Source organism: Caretta caretta, chromosome 1, assembly GCF_965140235.1.
Source record: "Caretta caretta isolate rCarCar2 chromosome 1, rCarCar1.hap1, whole genome shotgun sequence".
NCBI classification, from domain to species: Eukaryota; Metazoa; Chordata; order Testudines; family Cheloniidae; genus Caretta; species Caretta caretta.
In genome coordinates this window covers 123,523,206-123,543,410 of record NC_134206.1, presented here as the reverse complement: position 1 = coordinate 123,543,410, position 20,205 = coordinate 123,523,206, and the positions used below count along the sequence as shown (strand labels likewise).

The following is a 20,205-nucleotide window of genomic DNA, read 5'->3' as shown; positions in this document are numbered from 1 at the left end:
AGCCAGAACTCATGTCATGTGGGTGCTCAGGGTTTACAATTTAACTCTTCATGGGCATGTGACCGTGAAAGCCAACAGACACACACATAGGTAGATTTTGCACAGGATTCTAAACACCATTACTCTTTACTTAGCCTCATGAGTGATACACAGATCTAGACGAAATAATAAACACAATTATACACATTTTGCTATCTGTTTCTTCATCTACGTCAGAGTTCTTTGAGTGATGGTCCCTGTGTATATTCCACACTTGGGATACCCATGTGCCTGAGTCCAGAATTTTTTTGCAACCAGTGTCGGTTGGCTCACACATGCAACGTAGCTCTCCTTGTGCTCTAAACCGAGGACATAGAAGGTGGTGCAGGCCAATACATCTCCAGTTCCTTCTTACTGCTTTATGGTTTGAGTCAGAATCTTTGGTGTCTTTGGCTCCCTTTTTTTATACTGCATCATTGCAGTGAGCTATTGTATATAGTTAGTTTTTCGTGGTTTTCGTAGTATAGTCTAGCATAGTATAGTTAGCTAGTGCTTTCCCCCATTTTCCTCCCCATCCGGGGACATTTTCTCCTGGGCAATCTTGAATTATATCCAGGGTCCTGGGATTCAAAAACTCTATTTCCTGCCCTCGCTCCTTTTGGGTGAGTGATGAATATCAATATTGCCTGGGTGAGATTCATATTTCTGCCAGTTGCAGCATCTGCTACTCTTTTCCCCGCAAGAATTTATGAGGGTGGGGAATGGCTGGCATCTGATGGGCAATTCCTATGAGAAAGTCCAGTGGGCAACCAGTGTTCTGCTCAGCCTTCTGCAGGTGTCTGGATCAATCATGAAAAATTCACATTGACCACCACGAGACATTGGACTCGAGCACAGCAAGAGGTTTCAGGCCCTGAGTGCTCTCATACATCAGGTCACTTTCAGACTCAGAACATCAATCAGAATTTACCTTTCCCTCCTCGGCCACTTGGCCTCATGCACACACATGACACTGTTTGCCAGGCTTAATCTTTGTTGCCTACCAGACAGGTTTCTCTCCATGTATTCCACCAAAGAAGGACAAAATAAAAGGCAAAGTTGCAGTTCCGCTCAGAGTATTAGACTCTCGTCTGGTGCAAAAGGGGTTCGGTAGAAGAAGAAAGGATAGGGATCCATTTCTTCACACTGACTCCAGAGGCAACCATCGTTAGCTACACCTCCCTGTTGGGTTGGCTCACATGAGTGATCATATGGCACTAGGTGTTTGGACCCTGTGGGATTCCATAATGCATATCAATTTACTAGAACTCTGGGTGGTCCATATAACCTGCAATACCTCCCTCCCACTCATCTGATCCTGACATATCCAAATAATGTCAGACAACATAAAAATGGTATTTTATATAAACAAGCTGGGAGGAACAAGATGTTTCCGTCTGTGTACAGAGACTGTCACCTTGTGAAATGTGTGCATCTACCATCATAACCTTAGCAGCAGCATATTTATCAGAGGTGCAAAACTCCTTAGCAGACATTCTTCTGCAAATCATGAATGGGAGAGTCATAATTTGATGCTCATGTCATGGAAGGGTCTCTGGGGTATATCTTCCCTCTCATTCCATTGATGCCACAAGTTCTACTGAAGATCTGCCAGGACAGAGCTCCAGTCATCATGATTGCATCCAACTGGCCAAGACCTTTCTGGTTTACGGTTCTGCTGAAAGTTTCAGTTCAACCACCCATGAACACCCCGTATTGCCGTACCATCTAACACAGCATAGGGGCAGTTTCAGGCGTCCCAATTGAGGCCACTGCAACTGATAGCCTGGTATTTGGATGGGCATCAGAAATAGAGTGCTCATGTTCCAAAACAGTGCAGTCTATTATTAACTAAAGCAGAAAAGACTCTACGAGAAGCTGTTACTCAGCAAAATGGAAGTGTTTCTTCTCTTGAGCTCAGCAGTGCAACTTGTTGCTCTGCTAACTTAGAGTACATACTTACCTCTTAAGTCTTAAGATTTCATGATCAGTTCTCTGCGTGTGTATTTAGTGGATTTCCATTCTCCAGTGGATACAACGTTTACTCATTCTGACACAACTAGGTTTCTGAGGGGCATTCTCAGAAGCTTTCCACCTTTGAAGTTCGCATCTGACTGGGACCTCAGTTTTGGTCTGTCGTTTCTCACTAAACTTCCCTCTAATCACATACTCTATGACATATCTGTTTGTGAAGGTGGCCTTTCTAATAGCTGTAATGTCAGCCAGTAGAGTCAGTGAGCTGGAAGCACTCATAGCTGACTCACCATATACTACCTTCTATGAAGAAAAGTTCTCATTATGACTCTACTCTAAATTGATTCATAAAGTAGTTTGTTTCATATCAGTCAGGTAATCCACTTAGCAGTATTTTTGCCAAACCCACATGCCTCAGCTGAAGAGAGATGGCTGCATTTTCTGGACGTCCGAAGGACTTTGGCCTTTTATCTACAAAGAATGCTAGGAAAACACCTAAACTATTTGTGTCCATAGTAGAGCGATCAAGGGGTTAAGCTGTACTGATGCAGAGACTTCAGAATGGGTCTCGGGTTGTATTACTCTATTACCAACTAGCTTGTATTCCCCCTCCGGAGGGGTTGAGGTACTCCTGGGGGAATTCTACGCCACAAGATTAAATTCTGCATATTTTATTTGTCAAAATAACATTATAATCACGCCAGTTTCAATTATTTTGGTAACTTATTTCAAAATACCTGTCAGCAACAATGTCTGTAAACATACAGAGACAAAAAAAATTCTTCCATGAATAGAAAGTTAAGGAAACCCCTATGACAACCCATTTCTCTATTTCTTCCCCCCAGAGCCCAGCAGGGGGGCCAGACATCTAAACTTTCTGCCCCAGAACCCAGCTGCAGGGCACCCTCTAGGCCAGACACTCGCACCCGTTCTCTACCCCCCAACCATCAGAGCCCAGCTGCGGGGAGCCCCCTAGCCCAAATACTCACACCGCCTCCCTCCCAGATCCCAGCTGCTGCCTCCCCCACCCCCGCCCAGCCCAGATGCTCAGACTCCCTCCACCTGAGACCCTAGCTGCTTTCCCCCTCAGAGCCCAAGGATCCAGAGGGAGAGAGTGCCTGATGCTAGGTCCAAGGCTTGTACGAAGATTCCTGCATGCCACCTTCAGGGCGTGCTGAGAACTGCGCTTGCCGGGAACTCTCCAGCTCCTCCTCCCCTTCCTCCCAGCAGTGTCTTCTACTTGCGAGCTGCGTTCTGCCGGGTCCAGCAGCCCTTAGTGGCAGCCAGCAATTCTTCAGTCCATTTCTGTGGGGGGAAAAGGAAATTCTGTGCAAAAAACATTAATTTCTTTGCAAATTCTGCATGTGCAGTGGCACAGAATTCCCCCAGGAGTAGGTTGAGGGCTCATTCCACTAGAGGGCAAGTTACTCACCTATAACTGGAGTTTCTTCAAGACGTGTGGTCCCGATCTGTATTCCACTACCAACCCTCCGCTGCAGATTGTTTGAACTGTGGTAAATATGCAAAACTGGAGAGTCATTGGCACACACTGCCCTTTATGCCTTTGGTTGGGAGCATGAGGAGAACTATGACGCGCATGCAGGACAACTGATGCTAATTGCAGAAAATTCTAGATTCGGGCACATGGTGCGCATGTGTACCTACAAATGGAATACAAATAGGGGCCACGCATCTCAAAGAACCTCCAGTTCCAGGTAAAGTAACTTCCATTTCTTTGGGCTTGGGCAGAGCCCTCTGGGGTGTCTGGAGTCCTTCTCCTGCAGCTCATGGCATTTCTTCAGAATCCATGGAGTCTCTCTTCCTCCATACATCGACTAGCTTTCTCTGACCTTGGCTGGTCCTCACAGGTAAACAGGACTTCACTGTTACAGAAGCATGCCCCTGTCTCATTCCCAAAGTTTCCTTTGTTTGAGTCCTTGAGTTTGTCCCCCTATCAACAACTACTTTCTTTTTTCTGCTGCTTGTGATTTTCCACTCTCCTCCCTGCATTTGGAGTTGGAGGAACTACCTTCTCCCAACTTCAGCCAACCCATTGTTCCTAAGACATTTTCACCTGAATAGGCAACCATTTAAAGTTTAATGACCAACTACTATCCCTGGTCTAGCAGAGGTGTCCTTCAGCCCCTGTCAGCAATTGGCAGGTTCCATATCCACGTAGGCATATTCCATGGTACAACAATTTCATAACATCAATCAGAATTTATAAGTTGTATGTAGATAGATAGATTCCTCATATTGTCACAGCTGATTCTTGAGTTATTTAGAAACATCTGTACAACTTCCTTAATACTGAACCAGAAATATTTTTTCTCTTTAAGCAGGACTTCTCATTATGGGAAAAGTTGAAAATAGGAGCTAGATCTTCTCTAACTTCTGCCTGTAGAAGTGGATGACAACATGATAGAGAGTCAACAGATAGGAGGGTTGGATTATGTGAAGGGATAAGATATAACTAATGTCATAATAGTGGCTTGACAGAATTTGTTGGTGTTTTTTTAATATAATTTCAATGGATATCAATGTTTTAAAGAAATTTTTTGATTTTATCTATTTAAATTTTTCACAGTTGTGGCAAAGTTTTTTTTATAAATTTAAGCATTTTTTTCTATTTTTATCAAGTTTTTAGTTGCGGGAAATTTTGAGGAGGTCAGACAAATATTTAATGAGAATAGATTTTTGAGATTCAAAATGTTAGTTTTATAACCATTAAAACACAAATTGTCAACATCACGTCAAAATATACAAAGTAAATATCCTTAAATCAAACTCTTAAGTTCTCAAGCATTTTTCTTTCTTTGCCTATCAGTATATTTGATTATTGATGGAAATAATTTTTTTTGCTGGTTTGTATGTATACAGTAAAATTGACATTTACTGATTTTTACTGATATAAATTTTATCCTTCCAAGCATAGTCGTGTCGTTTGTCTTTCCTGATATTCTTTGACAGGTTTCAGAGTAGCAGCCGTGTTAGTCTTTTTGATATTCTTTGAGAGGCTCATAAAATTTCTAAACTTTTCAAGTTAATGTGTCCATTAGGAAAAATAGGTAACACAAATATTGTTTCAAATAATGTCGTGAAGGAACAAAGCTAGACCACAGTGTAAATGTTAAATAAGTAAAAGCTGACAAAACATTTAAATTTTTATTTTTGATTGCTGTGACTAGACAGATGATTCCATTGGAATAAAGATGCATTCTGAAATAAATCCTAACCTCCTAGAAGGAATCGCTTATAAAAAGCCATTTCTAATTAATTTTTTAGCTATTTTCACAAAATTATCTGTCTGCATGTTTTGTCACAGCTTTTAGTGCCAATGGAAAAGATGTCATTGTAGACTTCCCTCAGCAATCTCACTGGACTGGTTTACTGTCAGAAATGGAATTGGTCCCCAGCATTCATCCAGGGGTCACGTAAGTTAGTTTTCATTTCTGTCATTTCTTGAACCACTTGGCATGTAACTTTAGTATCATAACTGAAATTTCTTAGATAAGTATAATAGAAAACTGTGTGCAGTTTTGTCCACGAGCTGAAGGGGCGGTGGAGGGAAGGAAAAAAGAAATGTCTTCATTCATGAATGCTGTTACAATAAATTCTGTGCCATGAGAATCTATGTAACAATATATTATATCTTATAATTTTTTCAGATCGACCATATTAATTGTCTCTTTGTTAAAATCAGGTGTGATGGCTGTCAGATGTTTCCTATCAATGGGCCTAGGTTCAAATGTAGAAACTGTGATGACTTTGACTTTTGTGAAACCTGTTTCAAAACCAGAAAGCATAACACCCGGCATACTTTTGGCAGAATAAATGAACCAGGTATATTTCAAAACTAGAAATGGGTGACATTAATTTAAAATGCATTAAGTACCTCTTGAAATCATGTTTTTAGGCTTAATTTTAGTACATTAAGAAGTTTAACATTGTAACTAGCTTACTAGGAAATGAATTGTTTGGTACAAATTAGGACCTTATGTTGCAGTTTTATACTGAATGAATCAGAATGCCCCTTTAAGCTTTTCTGTGGGTAATTCTGCATGATTAATTTTGATACGATCTTGAGTAAAAACATTTTAAATGGCTCATATTTGTGTGTGTTAAATGATATTTAAAGTAGTGTCAAGTGACAGTTACTCCGTGTTATGTCAGAATTGAGTTTGCAACTAGAGTGGGAATAAAATGAAATAATGACTTTATTTTACTGCCCTTCACTGCCAATTCAAACATGTCTATAACTCCTTCATGCCATCAGATGAAGATAGTGCACCTAGGTTTTTTTGCAGTTCCTCTTCAAAAGGAGCATGCCAGCTCAGCCCTTAATTGCTCTAGAACAAGATTTTGACCTTGAAAATGGGTGGAGATTATTCCTCTGCATGGTCTGGAGACTATTCAGTGGTCTGAGAAGCAGGGACACCCCTTCCAAGGGACCAATCTGCTGGTAATCCACTAAAATATTTTGCTTCTGAAGCAGGAATAGGCACACAGAGCACTTCTGAGCTTCTCTGTTCCTGATTAATATTACTACTGGGATCTACAATGAGTTCTTTTCTTTTTAGATTTTTTCTTCTCTCCCCTTCTCCCAGATTCAGTCTGATCTCATACTGTTTGACTTTGCCTTTCTCCTTCCTCCCACCTGTTTCTGAAGTGTTGCAGATTCTCAGGTCAGCCAGACCTTAATGTTTAATGACATATGATTTTTCCCTCCTTCACATTTCCAGGCCTAGTGTGAATGTGGAGGTGGCTAAAGCAGATTCTTTGTTGATAATCACTAATGTCCAATGGACGTGAAAGGATGGGTAGCTCATTAAAAGACAAGGCCCCCAGAGGGATCTGACTTCCCTGAACTAGTTCCTTTATGGGGAACCAGTTGAGAGAAGGTGACCTCAGTTCTTCAAAGTACCTCTATGAAGAAGCAGTTGGTTACTATGGTGATGGGAGCTAATACAGAACCATAATATAGAGGGGATCAGCATCTATGTATCCTTTGTGTGGATGGAGATGGTACACTATTCTTCAGAAGGGATAAGTGGAAGCTGCCCCAAAACCACTACCATCTCACAGAGGCCTGAGTGGAGTCTTTAGGTGCTACCTCAGTGCCTATATCATCAATGTCCTCAGGAGCCACCATGCAAGACACAGAGGTTATATAGACCCAGGAACCCAGCCTCTGCAACATCCACCGCCACTTCATACTCTAAGCCCAGAGGTGAAGTTTTTTTTTTTGATGGGACTGTCAAGACCCATGTCCCTTTATTGATGCCTTTTCATTCCTCTATTCAGATGTTTGGTGGAAGTCTTACCCAATTTGCCAAAAACTGGAAGGTCCTAACCACAGACTAATAAACTAATTAGAGTTTATCCAGGGTTGTAACTCCTGCCGATAAACCCCTTTTCGGTTCCTCTTCAGAGACCACTGTCAGAAGGAGATTTTACAACAGGAGGTGAACTTCCTGCTCCTCATGGGAGACATAGGAAAGATTTCAATTCAACACCATGGGATTCTGTTCCTCCTTAATCCCCAAGAGGAATGGAGGATGGAGATCAATTGTCTATCTACTTCACTTAAACAGGTTTATCCAATAAGTAAAATTCTGCGTGATATCTGTGGTGTCAGTAATTCCCTTGTTAGAGGAGGGCACATGGCTTTTGTGTGTCATCATGAAAGAGACACTTTTTTTCCTATAGATGTCCATCCCAGCCTACTGGACGTTCCTCAGTTTCCTCTTTGACCATGACCAATTCAGAGTTCTCCCCTTCAGTCTGGCCACAGCACCAAGCGTGTTTACAAAAGATTTTCAGTGGTGGCTGCTTGGATGAGAAGAGAAGGATTTAGTCTTTCCATGCCTTGACAACTGTCTTCTCACAGGCGACTCAGAGGTCCACAGAGCAACTGATGTTCTGCTCGGTTTTTTACCTACCCTGAGTGTCTGCCACAGTTATGAAAAATCCACATTGTCCTTCACAAGGTGCATAAACTTCATAGGGGTGACGTTAGACTTGACTACAGCAAGAGCACATCTGCCTCTTGAAAGGTTTCAGGTCATGAGCACTCTTGTACACTAGCTCACTATTAGACACAGGACTGAATTGGAACTTGTCTTTCCCTCCTTGGCCACATGGCTTCATGCACACATGTGACACAGACTTCATCTACAGTGCCTACAAGTCTGGCTTCCCACTGTTTACTCACAAGAGAAGGGCACCATAAAGGACAAGGTAACAATTATGCCCAAGGTATTAAGCTCTCTTCTCTGGTGGACAAAACCGGAGAAGTTTCGGGTAGGGATTCCTTTCCTCACACCAACAACTGAGGCAACCATCATTTACTGGTGCCTACCACTGGGTTGTGGTGTGCACAAGGGCAATCATATGGCACAAGGCATCTGGATTCTGGGAGTCCAGAATGCACATCAGCCTACTAGAACTCAAGGCAGTGTGTGGGGCCTGCAATGCCTTCCTCCCACTTATCCAATCCAAACAAGTTCAGATAATGTTGGACAATATGGCAATAGTGATTAATATAAACAAGCAAGAAAGAACAAGATCTCTCTATGTGTGCATAGAGGCAGTCATCCTCTGGAATTGGTGGATCAAACATCGCATAATCATATCAGCTGCATACTTAACCAGGGATGCAAAATCTACCTGAGCAGACATTTTTACCCAAGTCACGAATGGGTAATTCACAGTTTCGTTCTCAATGATGTCTTCGCTCAATGGGGAATGCCAGCCTGGGACCTTCTTGCCTCACAGGTGAACAGAAAACTTCCTCTATACTGATCCTCAGCAGTCCTGGGCAAAGACTCTTTGGGAGGTACCCTCCTGATGTTATGGAAGGGGCGCTTGGGGTGTGCCTCCCTCCAATTCCTTTGGTTGTATGGAAGATCCTCCGAGACAGAGCTAGAGTCATTGTGTGTGTGCTCAACTGTCCAAAACAGTTCTGATTTGTGGATCTATTGAAGCTTTCAGTGTGACCATGCGAGAACATCCCCATGTTGCCAGACGTTCTAATGGTCTCACACACCAATCCAGGGCGTCTGCAACTGAGAGCCTGGTATTTGGATGGGCATCGGAGATAGAAGGCTTGTGTTCTAGGAGGGTGCAATTCATCCTTAACCAAAGTAGAAGTGTACAAGAATCTGTTACTCACCTAAATGGAAGCATGTCTGTGCTTGGGCTCATCAAAGCAATTGTCTCTGGACTCCACCAGAATCAATGCTATCTTAGAGTATCTACTTACCCATAAGTCTTTGGATTGTGTGCTCAGTTCCCTGAGAGTTCATTTAGCAGCAGACAGTGCTTTTGATACTCCAGTGGATAACTGTACAATCTTCATGCACTGTACAACAACCAGAATTTTGAAGGGGATTCTCAGATCCTTTCTCCCATTGGTGAAGTTCGCACCTCAGTGGACTGTAGTTGGGTTCACTTTGTGAAAGTTATACATACAAAATACATACAACACCAGAGAAGATCGAAAAAAGTGACTACCACAAAAATGGGCATGAGGACTCATGGATATGTGTAGTGCTTGAAACTATTTTAAATTCATTTTTAAAAGAACTACACTTCAGGTTGTGTCCTGTTAATGGAAGTAACATGACCAAACCCTCATGCTTCACTTCCAAATACTTTTTGGGCTAAATAGTCTATCTGATAACTATGCATTTATTTTGAAGCCTGATTTGAATGTTCACTCTTGTCATAGTATTTTTTTTTTTTTATTAAATGTAATTTTCTTTAACAATACCTGGTTTATAGTATAACTTTCTGAACTAAATAGGTCAGTCTCCAGTATTTTGTGGGCGTTCTGGAAAACAGCTGAAGAGACATCATAGCAGTCAGCGAGGAATGCTACTGGATGACTGGTCACGAATTGTTAAGAATTTGAATGTGTCGTCTTCTGTGAATCAGGCTTCACGTTTGATTGATGGCAGTGAACAATGCTGGCAGTCTTCTGGCTCGCAAGGAAAGGCAAGCATGAGCCATACTTCTGAATGCTATGCCAACTCTGGCACACAGTTTAAAAAACAAGGTTGTAGTTCATCTTGTAATGTTTTTTATGCACCACCTGTCATCTCAATGCTACAAATACAGTTCATTTAAAGTTTATATTTAGATGTATGTGTTCCGCTCTAAATATACTGATTTTTAAGTTTGCTAAGATTTATTCTTCTCAATTGTTTGTAATTCTTGTGAATTATAGAAAAAGGAATGGCAATATAGTGGATAAATAACAGTAAGTTAGCTATTTTTTATTTTGTGGTCAAGGGGATTTTCACTGAACGTGTGACCACTTATTTTCTAGCACTGGATTCGTTTAGAGATTTTCCCTGATGTACTTGTCCACAGACTGAAGATGATAGTTGATCCTGCAGACAGCAGCTACATGCCCTCTCTTGTTGTGGTTTCAGGTACATGAAATTTAACTGTATTCAGAAGTGGGGTTTTTTTTAAACACTTTTTTTTTTTTTTTTGAAATGATCAAATATTGATTATTTAACTTGGTAAAGTGTTCAGATAGGAGTGGTATTTCAGTATGTTGGTACGTGGCCTTTAAAATCAGTTTATTTCAATGTTCTACAGGTGGGAATTCTTTAAATAACCTTATAGAGCTAAAGACAATCAACATTAACCCTGCAGACACCACAGTGCCTCTTCTTAATGATTGTATAGAGGTAAGTGAATACTGATTGAGGAGAAGTTCTCAGATGGTCAAAGTGGAAATGTATCTTGCTGTAAGAAGTGTCCATGTGTACCTTTGGTTATTGCATTATTATATTTGATTTTTTTCCCCATATGTTGGTGCTTATAATTAACCACATCGTTGGCTTTTTTGCATAATCACTGTCCATGTGTACAATTACTAGTCTTACGAGTAAACACCAGTGAAATTGTAGGTTTTCAGTTTAAAAGCAAATGTCTCGGAACCAAGCAGACAATACCAGGTTTTTTTCAAAGGTGTGGTTGAAAGTACTCATCTGCTGGGTGGCAGAAGCGGAGTGGCTATTCCTGAACCTAGGGAGACAAATCTGGATTGTGGCCAGGTACTGCAAGAAGAAGGGCAGAAACTTAGTGGTAGATTGGAGGTGAGATCATTCCCAGAAATGAAATAATCTAGTAGCAAACTTCCAGCATGCTGAGAACATCCATATCAATTAAATTGCCACCTAAATAGGGCAGAAAACTAGGACCTTTGATTTATCTTCCAGAATCAACTTCTAAAACGGATGGAACTCAGCAATGCAAAAATCTTAAAATCCTCCATGTTCCATGAACTTATAGACCCAAAAGATTGCAATTACATCTTTTTCTTTAGTATCACAGGTATATTGAGATTGCTATAAAGCAGTGCAGAAGCTCTGGAATAGATTGCAAAATACATGGTCTCAGCATACTGGGGCGTATCCGGGCAGAGGATGAAGATTTGGCTGCAGTCCCTTTCCTTGCTTCCGATAATGAGGAAGAGGATGATGATAAAGCAAACACTGGGAGGTAGGGAACTGGAGGAAAAAATAAACTTATTATCTTAACCTTAAACTAGAAGAACGTGAGCACTGGCTGTGCAACTCATACGACTGAATTATTTTATTGTGTACTAGAGAAAGGAAAACACCCAGGCTTTAGTTTCAAGAAGTTTTATAATGAAGACATTAGTTTATGTATGCCGTTTGTCTTTTCTGTGTGTATACAGTGATAACAATTTTTTCATAGTTTTTTATTTTGCCGCCTCATGCTGAAAAATGCTTTGATTTGTTAAAACCAGCTAAAATTCCTCCTTATGAGTAGTGGCTTTAACTGTATAATATGTCCAATATACAGTGTAGAATCCTGAAGTTCTGTGGGTCTCTTGCACTTTTAAAGGACTTTCACTATGCAAATTATTAAAACATTTCTTTTTATAACAGCTATAAAGTAAAAAGTTAACATAGTGGTCTCAGAAAATCACAATTGTGAAGCTACACTGAACTTAATTTCACAGAGGATATTTACATTTCAAAATGTAAAATAGGTGGTTAAAATATAAAATACAAGTCAAGGCCTATCAAATGTCAGAGTATATAGGCTTTGGAACTGACATTCTTCTCTTCTTCTCAATGTACTCAGTCTTGTTAGGAAGAAGATGGCAGGGCTGGAATCAGCAGCTACTATAAGAACCAAAGTTTTTGTTTGGGGACTGAATGACAAAGATCAGTTGGGAGGACTAAAGGGTTCCAAGGTATCGTCTTTGTTGAAAAAGTGTTTGTGTAAAACAAAAATCTCTGATGAAGTACATAAACCAGACGCTGAATTCAAAGTTTTTAAGTTCATTATCAAACCCCTCCAGGACTAGACATAATGACTTTCCAGGGCTAAAAAATGCATTCTAATGTCTGTCACTGGCAGATTGAGAAATTGGATCTTAAAATTACATTTTCAGTTCCAGTTCAATTTAAATTAATAGTATCCAATTTGCAAATTAATAGTATCCATTTGCAAATTGGATACTATTAATTTAGGCTTAAATAGAGACTGGGAGTGGCTAAGTCATTATGCAAGGTAGCCTGTTTCCTCTTGTTTTTTCCTACCCCCCCCCCCCAGATGCTCTGGTTTAACTTGGATTTAAACTTGGAGAGTGGTCAGTTTAGATGAGCTATTACCAGCAGGAGAGTGAGTTTGTGTGTGTATGGGGGTGGGGGGGGATGTGAGAAAACCTTGATCTATGCAGGAAATAGCCCGACTTGATTATGTAAAGAGTTGTCACTTTGGATGGGCTAGCACCAGCAGGAGAGTGAATTTGTGTGGGGGGGTGGAGGGTGAGAAAACCTGGATTTGTGCTGGAAATGGCCCACCTGTTGATCACTTTAGATAAGCTATTACCAGCAGGACAGTGGGGTGGGAGGAGGTATTGTTTCATATTCTCTGTGTGTATATAAAGTCTGCTGCAGTTTCCACGGTAAACATCTGATGAAGTGAGCTGTAGCTCACGAAAGCTCATGCTCAAATAAATTGGTTAGTCTCTAAGGTGCCACAAGTACTCCTTTTCTTTTTGCGAATACAGACTAACACGGCTGTTCCTCTGAAAAGTATTATAGTCTCTGTCCATTCCAAAGCAAGAAGTTAAATAACAAATGCGTTTCCCAGAGTTACTCATATTATAGTTGACACTGATGCCAGTGCACAGATACATTAATTTGTCAATATAGAAATATAATTTGGGGGAGAAATGATTTTTTCCCCAGTTGGATCCTGATTCCAATTGCCACTGAAGTCAATGTGATTCTTCTGTTTGACTTCGGTGGGCTTTGGATCAAGCCCTAGAGAAGAGCAAAATTAGTAGGAAAATAAATATATAAACATTAAAGGTTCAGAAGCCAGAAACCTTTTAAAAGTAAACAGCATCTCTTTTTTTGGTAAGAATAAGATGCCATAACAAAAACCAAATGCAAACCCTCAAGCTTTCACTATGTTTTATCAATTATCCTTCAAAATTTTTTTTCACTAATTGTAATGGAGAAGTCTTTTTAGTAACACAAGATTTTTGTTAGCTGCATATCAGTAAATAAATATTTATTTTAGCAATAAGGAGATATTCCTAACTTGGAGATATGTTAATGATGAACACTTGAAAAAGTGTCAGCATTTGTTTATATAAAGTCAGCCTGACAAAAGACTTAATTGTAATGAAGGGGAGTATAGGTTACTTTGTCACTGTTTTTCTGATTGTATCTAATCAATATTGTTATGGAACTTTACTTTGGATTAACTGTAATTTAAAGGATACAGAGAAAATAAATTCTGCCAGTGTGCTCATATATGTTGATTTTTGATGTGCTGATTGACATTTTAACCAACTTGCTTGGGTTTAATTTATTGCGAGTCCGACTAGGGTTTGTTTACTCAAGAAAATTATAGTTAAAAAAAAAAAGTGTATATCCTACTGCACCTTTTCCTTTTAGTGGTTACTTATTTATCTCTGTTTTATATAACACACTCATCCCTTGCTTTAAGCACTTGATCTGTTTCAGTTAATTAACTAATTGATTATCTGTGAGGCATCCAGATAATGGGGTAGTGAGTGTCACTGAAAAGCTAATAAATAAAATTTTATTAACCTCTGGTTAATTAAATTAGATAAATCAGTTTATCATACTAGAACTTTACTACAAAGAACTGGTTGCCTTTTACAAGTAACAGACTTTGAATCTAATTTTATGCAATAATTTCTCTCTCTTTCTCCAAACACTCTAGATCAAGGTTCCTTCATTCTCTGAAACCCTTTCTGCCTTGAATGTAGTACAGGTAGCTGGTGGATCCAAAAGCCTTTTTGCAGGTAGGATAACTATGTGCAAGGTTTCTGCATTTCAGACCTTTCCCCCCCCCCCACCTCCATCCCTCCCGGCCCCAAAATAAAAAGTAGAATTATTTTCGAAGGGGTAGGAATAAATTCTCATTTGTGAATTTTTTATTAATGGAAATTTAAAACCTTTTTCCTTTTAGTTACTGTAGAGGGCAAAGTATATGCCTGTGGAGAAGCCACTAATGGAAGACTTGGTTTAGGCCTATCCAGTGGAACTGTGCCTATTCCCCGACAGATTACAGCTCTCAGTAATTATGTAGTGAAGAAGGTGGCTGTTCACTCAGGTACTGACTCCTCACATTTCTCCATGGGAACATAAATATTATGTACTTAAGCTTAAAAGTGAAAGTAGATTCTTGTGTATGGCTCTAGTGCAGAGGATATAGAATAGAGGCTTTAATACAGGAGTATTGGGTGAAATTCTATGGCCTGCGTAAAGGAGGTTAGACTAGATCAGGGGCAGCCAACCTGAGCCTGAGAAGGAGCCAGAATTTACCAATGTACATTGCCAAAGAGCCAAACTAATATGTCAGCAGCCCCCGTGCAGCACCTCCTGCCTGCTGGTAGCCCCACCAATCGCCTCTGGCTGCCTCCCCACACCTCCCACCCACCGTGATCAGCTGTTACGTGGTGTGCAGGAGGCTCTGGTGGGGACAGGGGAAGAGCGAGGGCATGGCAGGCTCGGGGGTGGAGTTGGGTGGGCGCAGGGCCTGGAACAGAGCAGGGGGTTGAGCATTGAGCACTCCCCAGCACATTGGAAAGTTGGCATCTATAGCTCCAGCCCCGGAGTCAGTGCCTATGCAAGGAGCCGCATATTAACTTCTGAAGAGCTGCATGTGACTCCGGAGCCACAGGTTGGCCACCCCTGGACTAGATGATCTGGTGGTCCCTTCTGGCCATAGAAATCAGTGAATTTAGTCTCTTAATTTTTTTGACCTATAAAGTTTGAGGTATCTTTCTGAAAGTTAAATTCAGAATAATTTCTTTATTTTTCAGAGTGTAATTTTTGCATCAATCCAGTGGAAATGTTTTCCTTTTTAAAAAAGCTAGCTAACTGTGTCACTTTGAAAATAGTAACTTAAGTGATTTGTTTCCACTGAGGGAGAATGTTCACCCTGGATACTTTTTTTGAAAAAGTTATAAGTTTTTTCACCTTCTCAGTAGACCATGTGAAAATTAGTGATTTTGAATATACTGAAGTAAAGAGTTATGGGGTGGAAAGTGTAGCACTATATTAAATTGCAGCACTAAAGGGATGTTTTGGCTTTTGCTTGACTTTTGCTGCCCTGTTGACTATGTGCACATTCTGGTCTTCCATACTGGAGGACAAAGAAATAAACCTTTGCTGTTTAAAACTTGCAGTTTAAATCCTTGCAGGTGGCCGGCATGCTATGGCTTTAACTGTTGATGGGAAGGTATTTTCATGGGGCGAAGGAGATGATGGAAAACTTGGCCACTTCAGCAGAATGTAAGGATATAATTTCTGTTAGTACCTTGAAATAGGACATATTTCAAACAAATGATATTGAATCATTGTTAGCAAGCAGTGACAGTATTTAAATATATTAGTAATAAAGAATTGTGTTACAAAAAGATTCGTCTGCAATACATATATCAGTTTTGTATGTTGCAAACTAAGCTTTTATTGCAATTTCAGTAGTTTTAAAGGGACGCTCAAGTTAAAATTAATATAGCTTTTTAAAAATAGATTTCTCTTAATGGGCAAGGTCAGTGTTTAACTGGGTGTCTTTTGTATATTCATTATTGAAAAGTTACGTGAGAGGCAACAGGAATATTGGTTGCCAATATGCACTGAGGGAGGTGGGGGTGGGGACGCTGAAATGCCTCCCACAGCTTGATAAGGTTACGCTCATGCTTTCTAGAAGTTCTTCATGATTTTCACCTCAGTTTCTAGGTAAGAGGCCCACTAACGTTTTTTTGAATGGTTGATAAAACAAATAAAGCTATAAGTGCTTTTTCCATGGTGAATTGGTGCTGCCCTACCTGACTGAGCTATGTCTCATGTCAAGCACTTTCTCTATCATATGGCAATAATTCAAACTCGCATTAGTAGCCCTCGTGTCTCAGGATCAGGTAGGCTGTTGTGATATATTAAAATTTTTAAGCTACTTGAGATTCCTGATGGAAGATGCTTTAGAATTGCAGATTAGTATAGTGGACTTTGATACTACACTCTGGTGTACTGTAGACAGGCCATAAATAAAACGAGGTTTGGTGCACCATTAGTTTCTAAGTCTAGTATTTCCAAATATCTGTTAGCTAAAAATGTTTTCTGGCAGAAGCTGAATTAGAAGCTGAGTATTTGATAGCTCACTCAAGCTAAGCTACTTCTGTGAAATCAGATATTTTATTGAAACAGTAAAACAAAAGTACCAACATTGTATTTAATACCAACAACCCACACCGTACCATCTACTTAAGTCATTATTTTATTTTTAATTTAGTAGTCTAAGCCCTGGCCTACACTGTGGGGGGGTTGACCTAAAGCTGAAGTCAGCGTATCTTAGGTCAACTTACCTGGCCGTGAGGACGGCGGTGACTCCCCTCTTGACTCCGCTTCTGCCTCTGGCAAGACAGGGAGCGTGTTTGAGGATCGATTTATCGCATCTAGACGAGATTCGATAAATCGATCCCCGATAGATTGATCACTACCCGCTGATCCGGCGGGAAGTGAAGACCTGCCTAAAGTATGGTGCCTTTAAAGTTTGTGAAGGGGTTTTGTTATTCTGTCTCTTTCATTTGACAATTGGCGTACTTTTTTTGAGCTAGGAAGTAGAATTTTCTCTTGAAAGTTTCATAAATTTCAAACGCTTTTTATCAAGGAAAGATTGAGAAAAATAGTTTTATACTCACTTTGTGTGTTATACACACTGGGGAAATCTTCAAGTTATTTAATATTAACATATTCAGTAGAAAACTGATCTTCATACTGTATAGTTCTCAGAGGTGTTCTTAGGATCTTTACACAATATATAGAAAAATACAGCATGTGCCTCAGAGCTTGAGTCTCAGAATAGACATGACCCAACAAGTGTGTGAGTGGCAAACGGAAGGGGAGGGTATGAGACAAGACAAAATGTGGCTTTATTAGCTTAAGCATAGGTACATACCTTGTTCGTTAGATATTTCTTCTATTTATTAAATGTAATTATAAGCAGAAAACATTCTTGACTCATTGTGGGCACTGCATCCGTGCTGCGGCCTGCATGATGTCCCCCTGATAGCCCTGTACCTGCCAGGCCTTGCTGGGACAGTGTGGAAAGACTGGGTCCTTACTATTAGGGTTGAAATGTATTTCTCCAAAGCCCTACTTAATTTCTTTAGAAATGTTAATAATGGTTGTAGCATGTACGCCGCATTAGAAAACCTACTTAAATTAAAACAAGACTATGAATTCAGTGAGCAGGTTGAATTTAACAAAAAGACATCCTACTTTCTCAGGCAAATGCTGCAGTGATGTTCACAAGAAACATCTTCAGTACTCTAGCAGACAGCTGACAATGAATGCTTGTTTAGTCTGGTCCCCTTGTGAAGAACAGAGCTGGAATAGGAATGGGCATCTTTCCTCATCCTCCGGCTCCTTGCACTGCAGGTTGGAGATACTGTAGTCCTCATGCTGCTGTATTGGAGGTTCAGTCAGGTGTACAACATTCTGTGCTATCCTCCTCCACCCTGTGCAGAGCAGGACCAAGAGATCAGAGGCCATGCTTCTGGGCTGGCATGTAGGGCCTGGGGACCTCCACTTTTGGGACTGAAATGGATTTTGCAAAAAATATTTGGCAGATACTGAATATCTTTTTTCAGACAGAATTTGTTTGTAACTTTGTATTCAAAAGAGAATTTCAGTATCTCTTTTTGAAGATGCATCCACTGGAGAAATACAATCTATAGAAACATCTAACTGATAATACTGGAGTATTACAGCTGACTGTTTTAAATATTTGACTTTTTACTTTCTCTACCGTTAATTTTCATAATTAGCTCAGGGTGGGCAATGAAGACAGGTCATTCAGTTTCACTTTTTAACATACACATTTTAATCTCTCTCTTTCTGGTTCTTCATGATCAGGATGCTGCAGTGTGTATGTATTACATAACGTTTCTTAACAAAGGAATTTTCAGTTGAACTCCAAAAATAGTGGAAAATGAAAATATGTATTCAGCTTTTTAAAAGTTTATTTCTTACCAAACCTACATTTTCTGTGTAAATTGACTTAAACCAGTATAGCTTTAAGATAAATAGAAAAATAAATTAAACCAGTAACTTAAAGTGAAACATTGGAGTCTTACATATTAGCATTAGGGCAGATTTGCCGTTTGGGTGCATAATATTACATGAGGCATTGGAGGATAGGGCATGAAATATATTGCATGACATCACAAAAGTAGGTGATAAATCCTTTTATTCTATCTTTAGGAATTGTGATAAACCAAGGTTGATAGAAGCGTTGAAAACCAAGCGCATCCGTGATATTGCTTGTGGCAGTTCTCACAGTGCTGCCATCACCTCTAGTGGTGAATTGTACACATGGGGCCTTGGAGAATACGGCAGGTTGGGTCATGGAGACAATACTACACAACTCAAACCGAAGATGGTAAGTACTTGAGGTGTTTCCTGGTTGCGGTAGTGTCTATGTATGTATATGCACAAGAAGAGAAAATAAAGGGAGAAATAAAGCTAAGAATCCCAAAGCAGTGTGTAATGTGAACTTGGATGTATAAAGAACAAAATAAGTCACAAGTACTTTGAAGTTACTGTGAAACTTCTAAAAATATGCGTAATGTGTTTGAGGCAGCATGCTTACTTTTCTGTGTGTTGTAGGTTAAAGTGCTTCTTGGTCACAGAGTCATTCAAGTTGCTTGTGGAAGCAGAGATGCTCAGACTCTGGCTTTGACAGATGAAGGTAGGAGTATCTTGCTTTAGCAACTTCATAGCATATGGGAATATTGTGCTCGTAGTCTGACATACTGTTTGGTTGGTGTTACTAGGTTTGGTGTTTTCCTGGGGAGATGGTGACTTTGGAAAACTGGGCCGAGGAGGAAGTGAAGGATGCAACATTCCTCAGAACATTGAAAGACTAAATGGCCAGAGCGTGTGCCAGATTGAGTGTGGGGCTCAGTTCTCTTTGGCACTTACCAAATCTGGAGTGGTGTGGACCTGGTATGTCAAGGTTGCTAAGAAATTTACAACAAATTTCAAGGCATTTGAGTTGTTGATTGCTATGGACTGGCTTATTACATCTATGTTTTGTGCACATGCTTAGTTTATTCTAAAACATCCTATTATTATCACCACCTCCTCTCTTCCTCCCCCTGCTCACTTATTTATGCACCCACCTGTTACATTTTGTCTCTTAGAAAGCTCTTTGAGAAGGTACTGTCATTTACTAAATCTTTATAGAGTGCCTACCATAACTGGGACCCTTGCCTGGTTGGGGTGTATAGGTTTTAGTGCAATTTAAAAATAAATAGAAATAAAGATTATTGTGATAAAATAAAATATTTATATAGTTGAGGCCCTACTTAACTTGTGATATTGTGGATTCTGCAGTATTTTACTTCCACCACAGCTCCCCTTCTCAGCCCTGGGTGGCCAACAGTGGGAAATCATGGAAAATAATAAGGTCCATTGTTCTTTTCCACAATTTTCCGTGGCTTGCCGTAATTCAGCTGCAATTTTTTGACAATCGTCCCACAATTCAAGTAGGGCCTTATAGATAGTCTTTGAAATAATATAGCTCAGTTCCTCTTGGTTCTTATGTTAAAGCAAGTGCTCTGCTGCATCTTATATATGTTCTCTAATTACAGAATGACTGGTTGTGATTCCA

General features: G+C 40.0%; 1 protein-coding gene across 3 annotated transcripts in view; it reads left to right on the top strand.

Annotated features, from left to right (window-relative positions):
* Positions 1-20,205, top strand: part of HERC2 (HECT and RLD domain containing E3 ubiquitin protein ligase 2) — a 206,911-nt gene that overhangs the window by 112,578 nt on the left and 74,128 nt on the right. For all 3 annotated transcript variants that reach the window (XM_048858958.2, XM_048858973.2, XM_048858967.2), the window contains exons 51-63: positions 5,318-5,426; positions 5,696-5,835; positions 9,800-9,990; positions 10,325-10,430; positions 10,603-10,694; positions 11,336-11,511; positions 12,124-12,235; positions 14,248-14,329; positions 14,497-14,640; positions 15,734-15,824; positions 18,795-18,972; positions 19,200-19,281; positions 19,367-19,538. In XM_048858958.2, the coding sequence (XP_048714915.2) occupies positions 5,318-5,426; positions 5,696-5,835; positions 9,800-9,990; positions 10,325-10,430; positions 10,603-10,694; positions 11,336-11,511; positions 12,124-12,235; positions 14,248-14,329; positions 14,497-14,640; positions 15,734-15,824; positions 18,795-18,972; positions 19,200-19,281; positions 19,367-19,538 (1,675 nt within the window). The remainder of the gene's footprint in view (positions 1-5,317; positions 5,427-5,695; positions 5,836-9,799; positions 9,991-10,324; positions 10,431-10,602; positions 10,695-11,335; positions 11,512-12,123; positions 12,236-14,247; positions 14,330-14,496; positions 14,641-15,733; positions 15,825-18,794; positions 18,973-19,199; positions 19,282-19,366; positions 19,539-20,205) is intronic.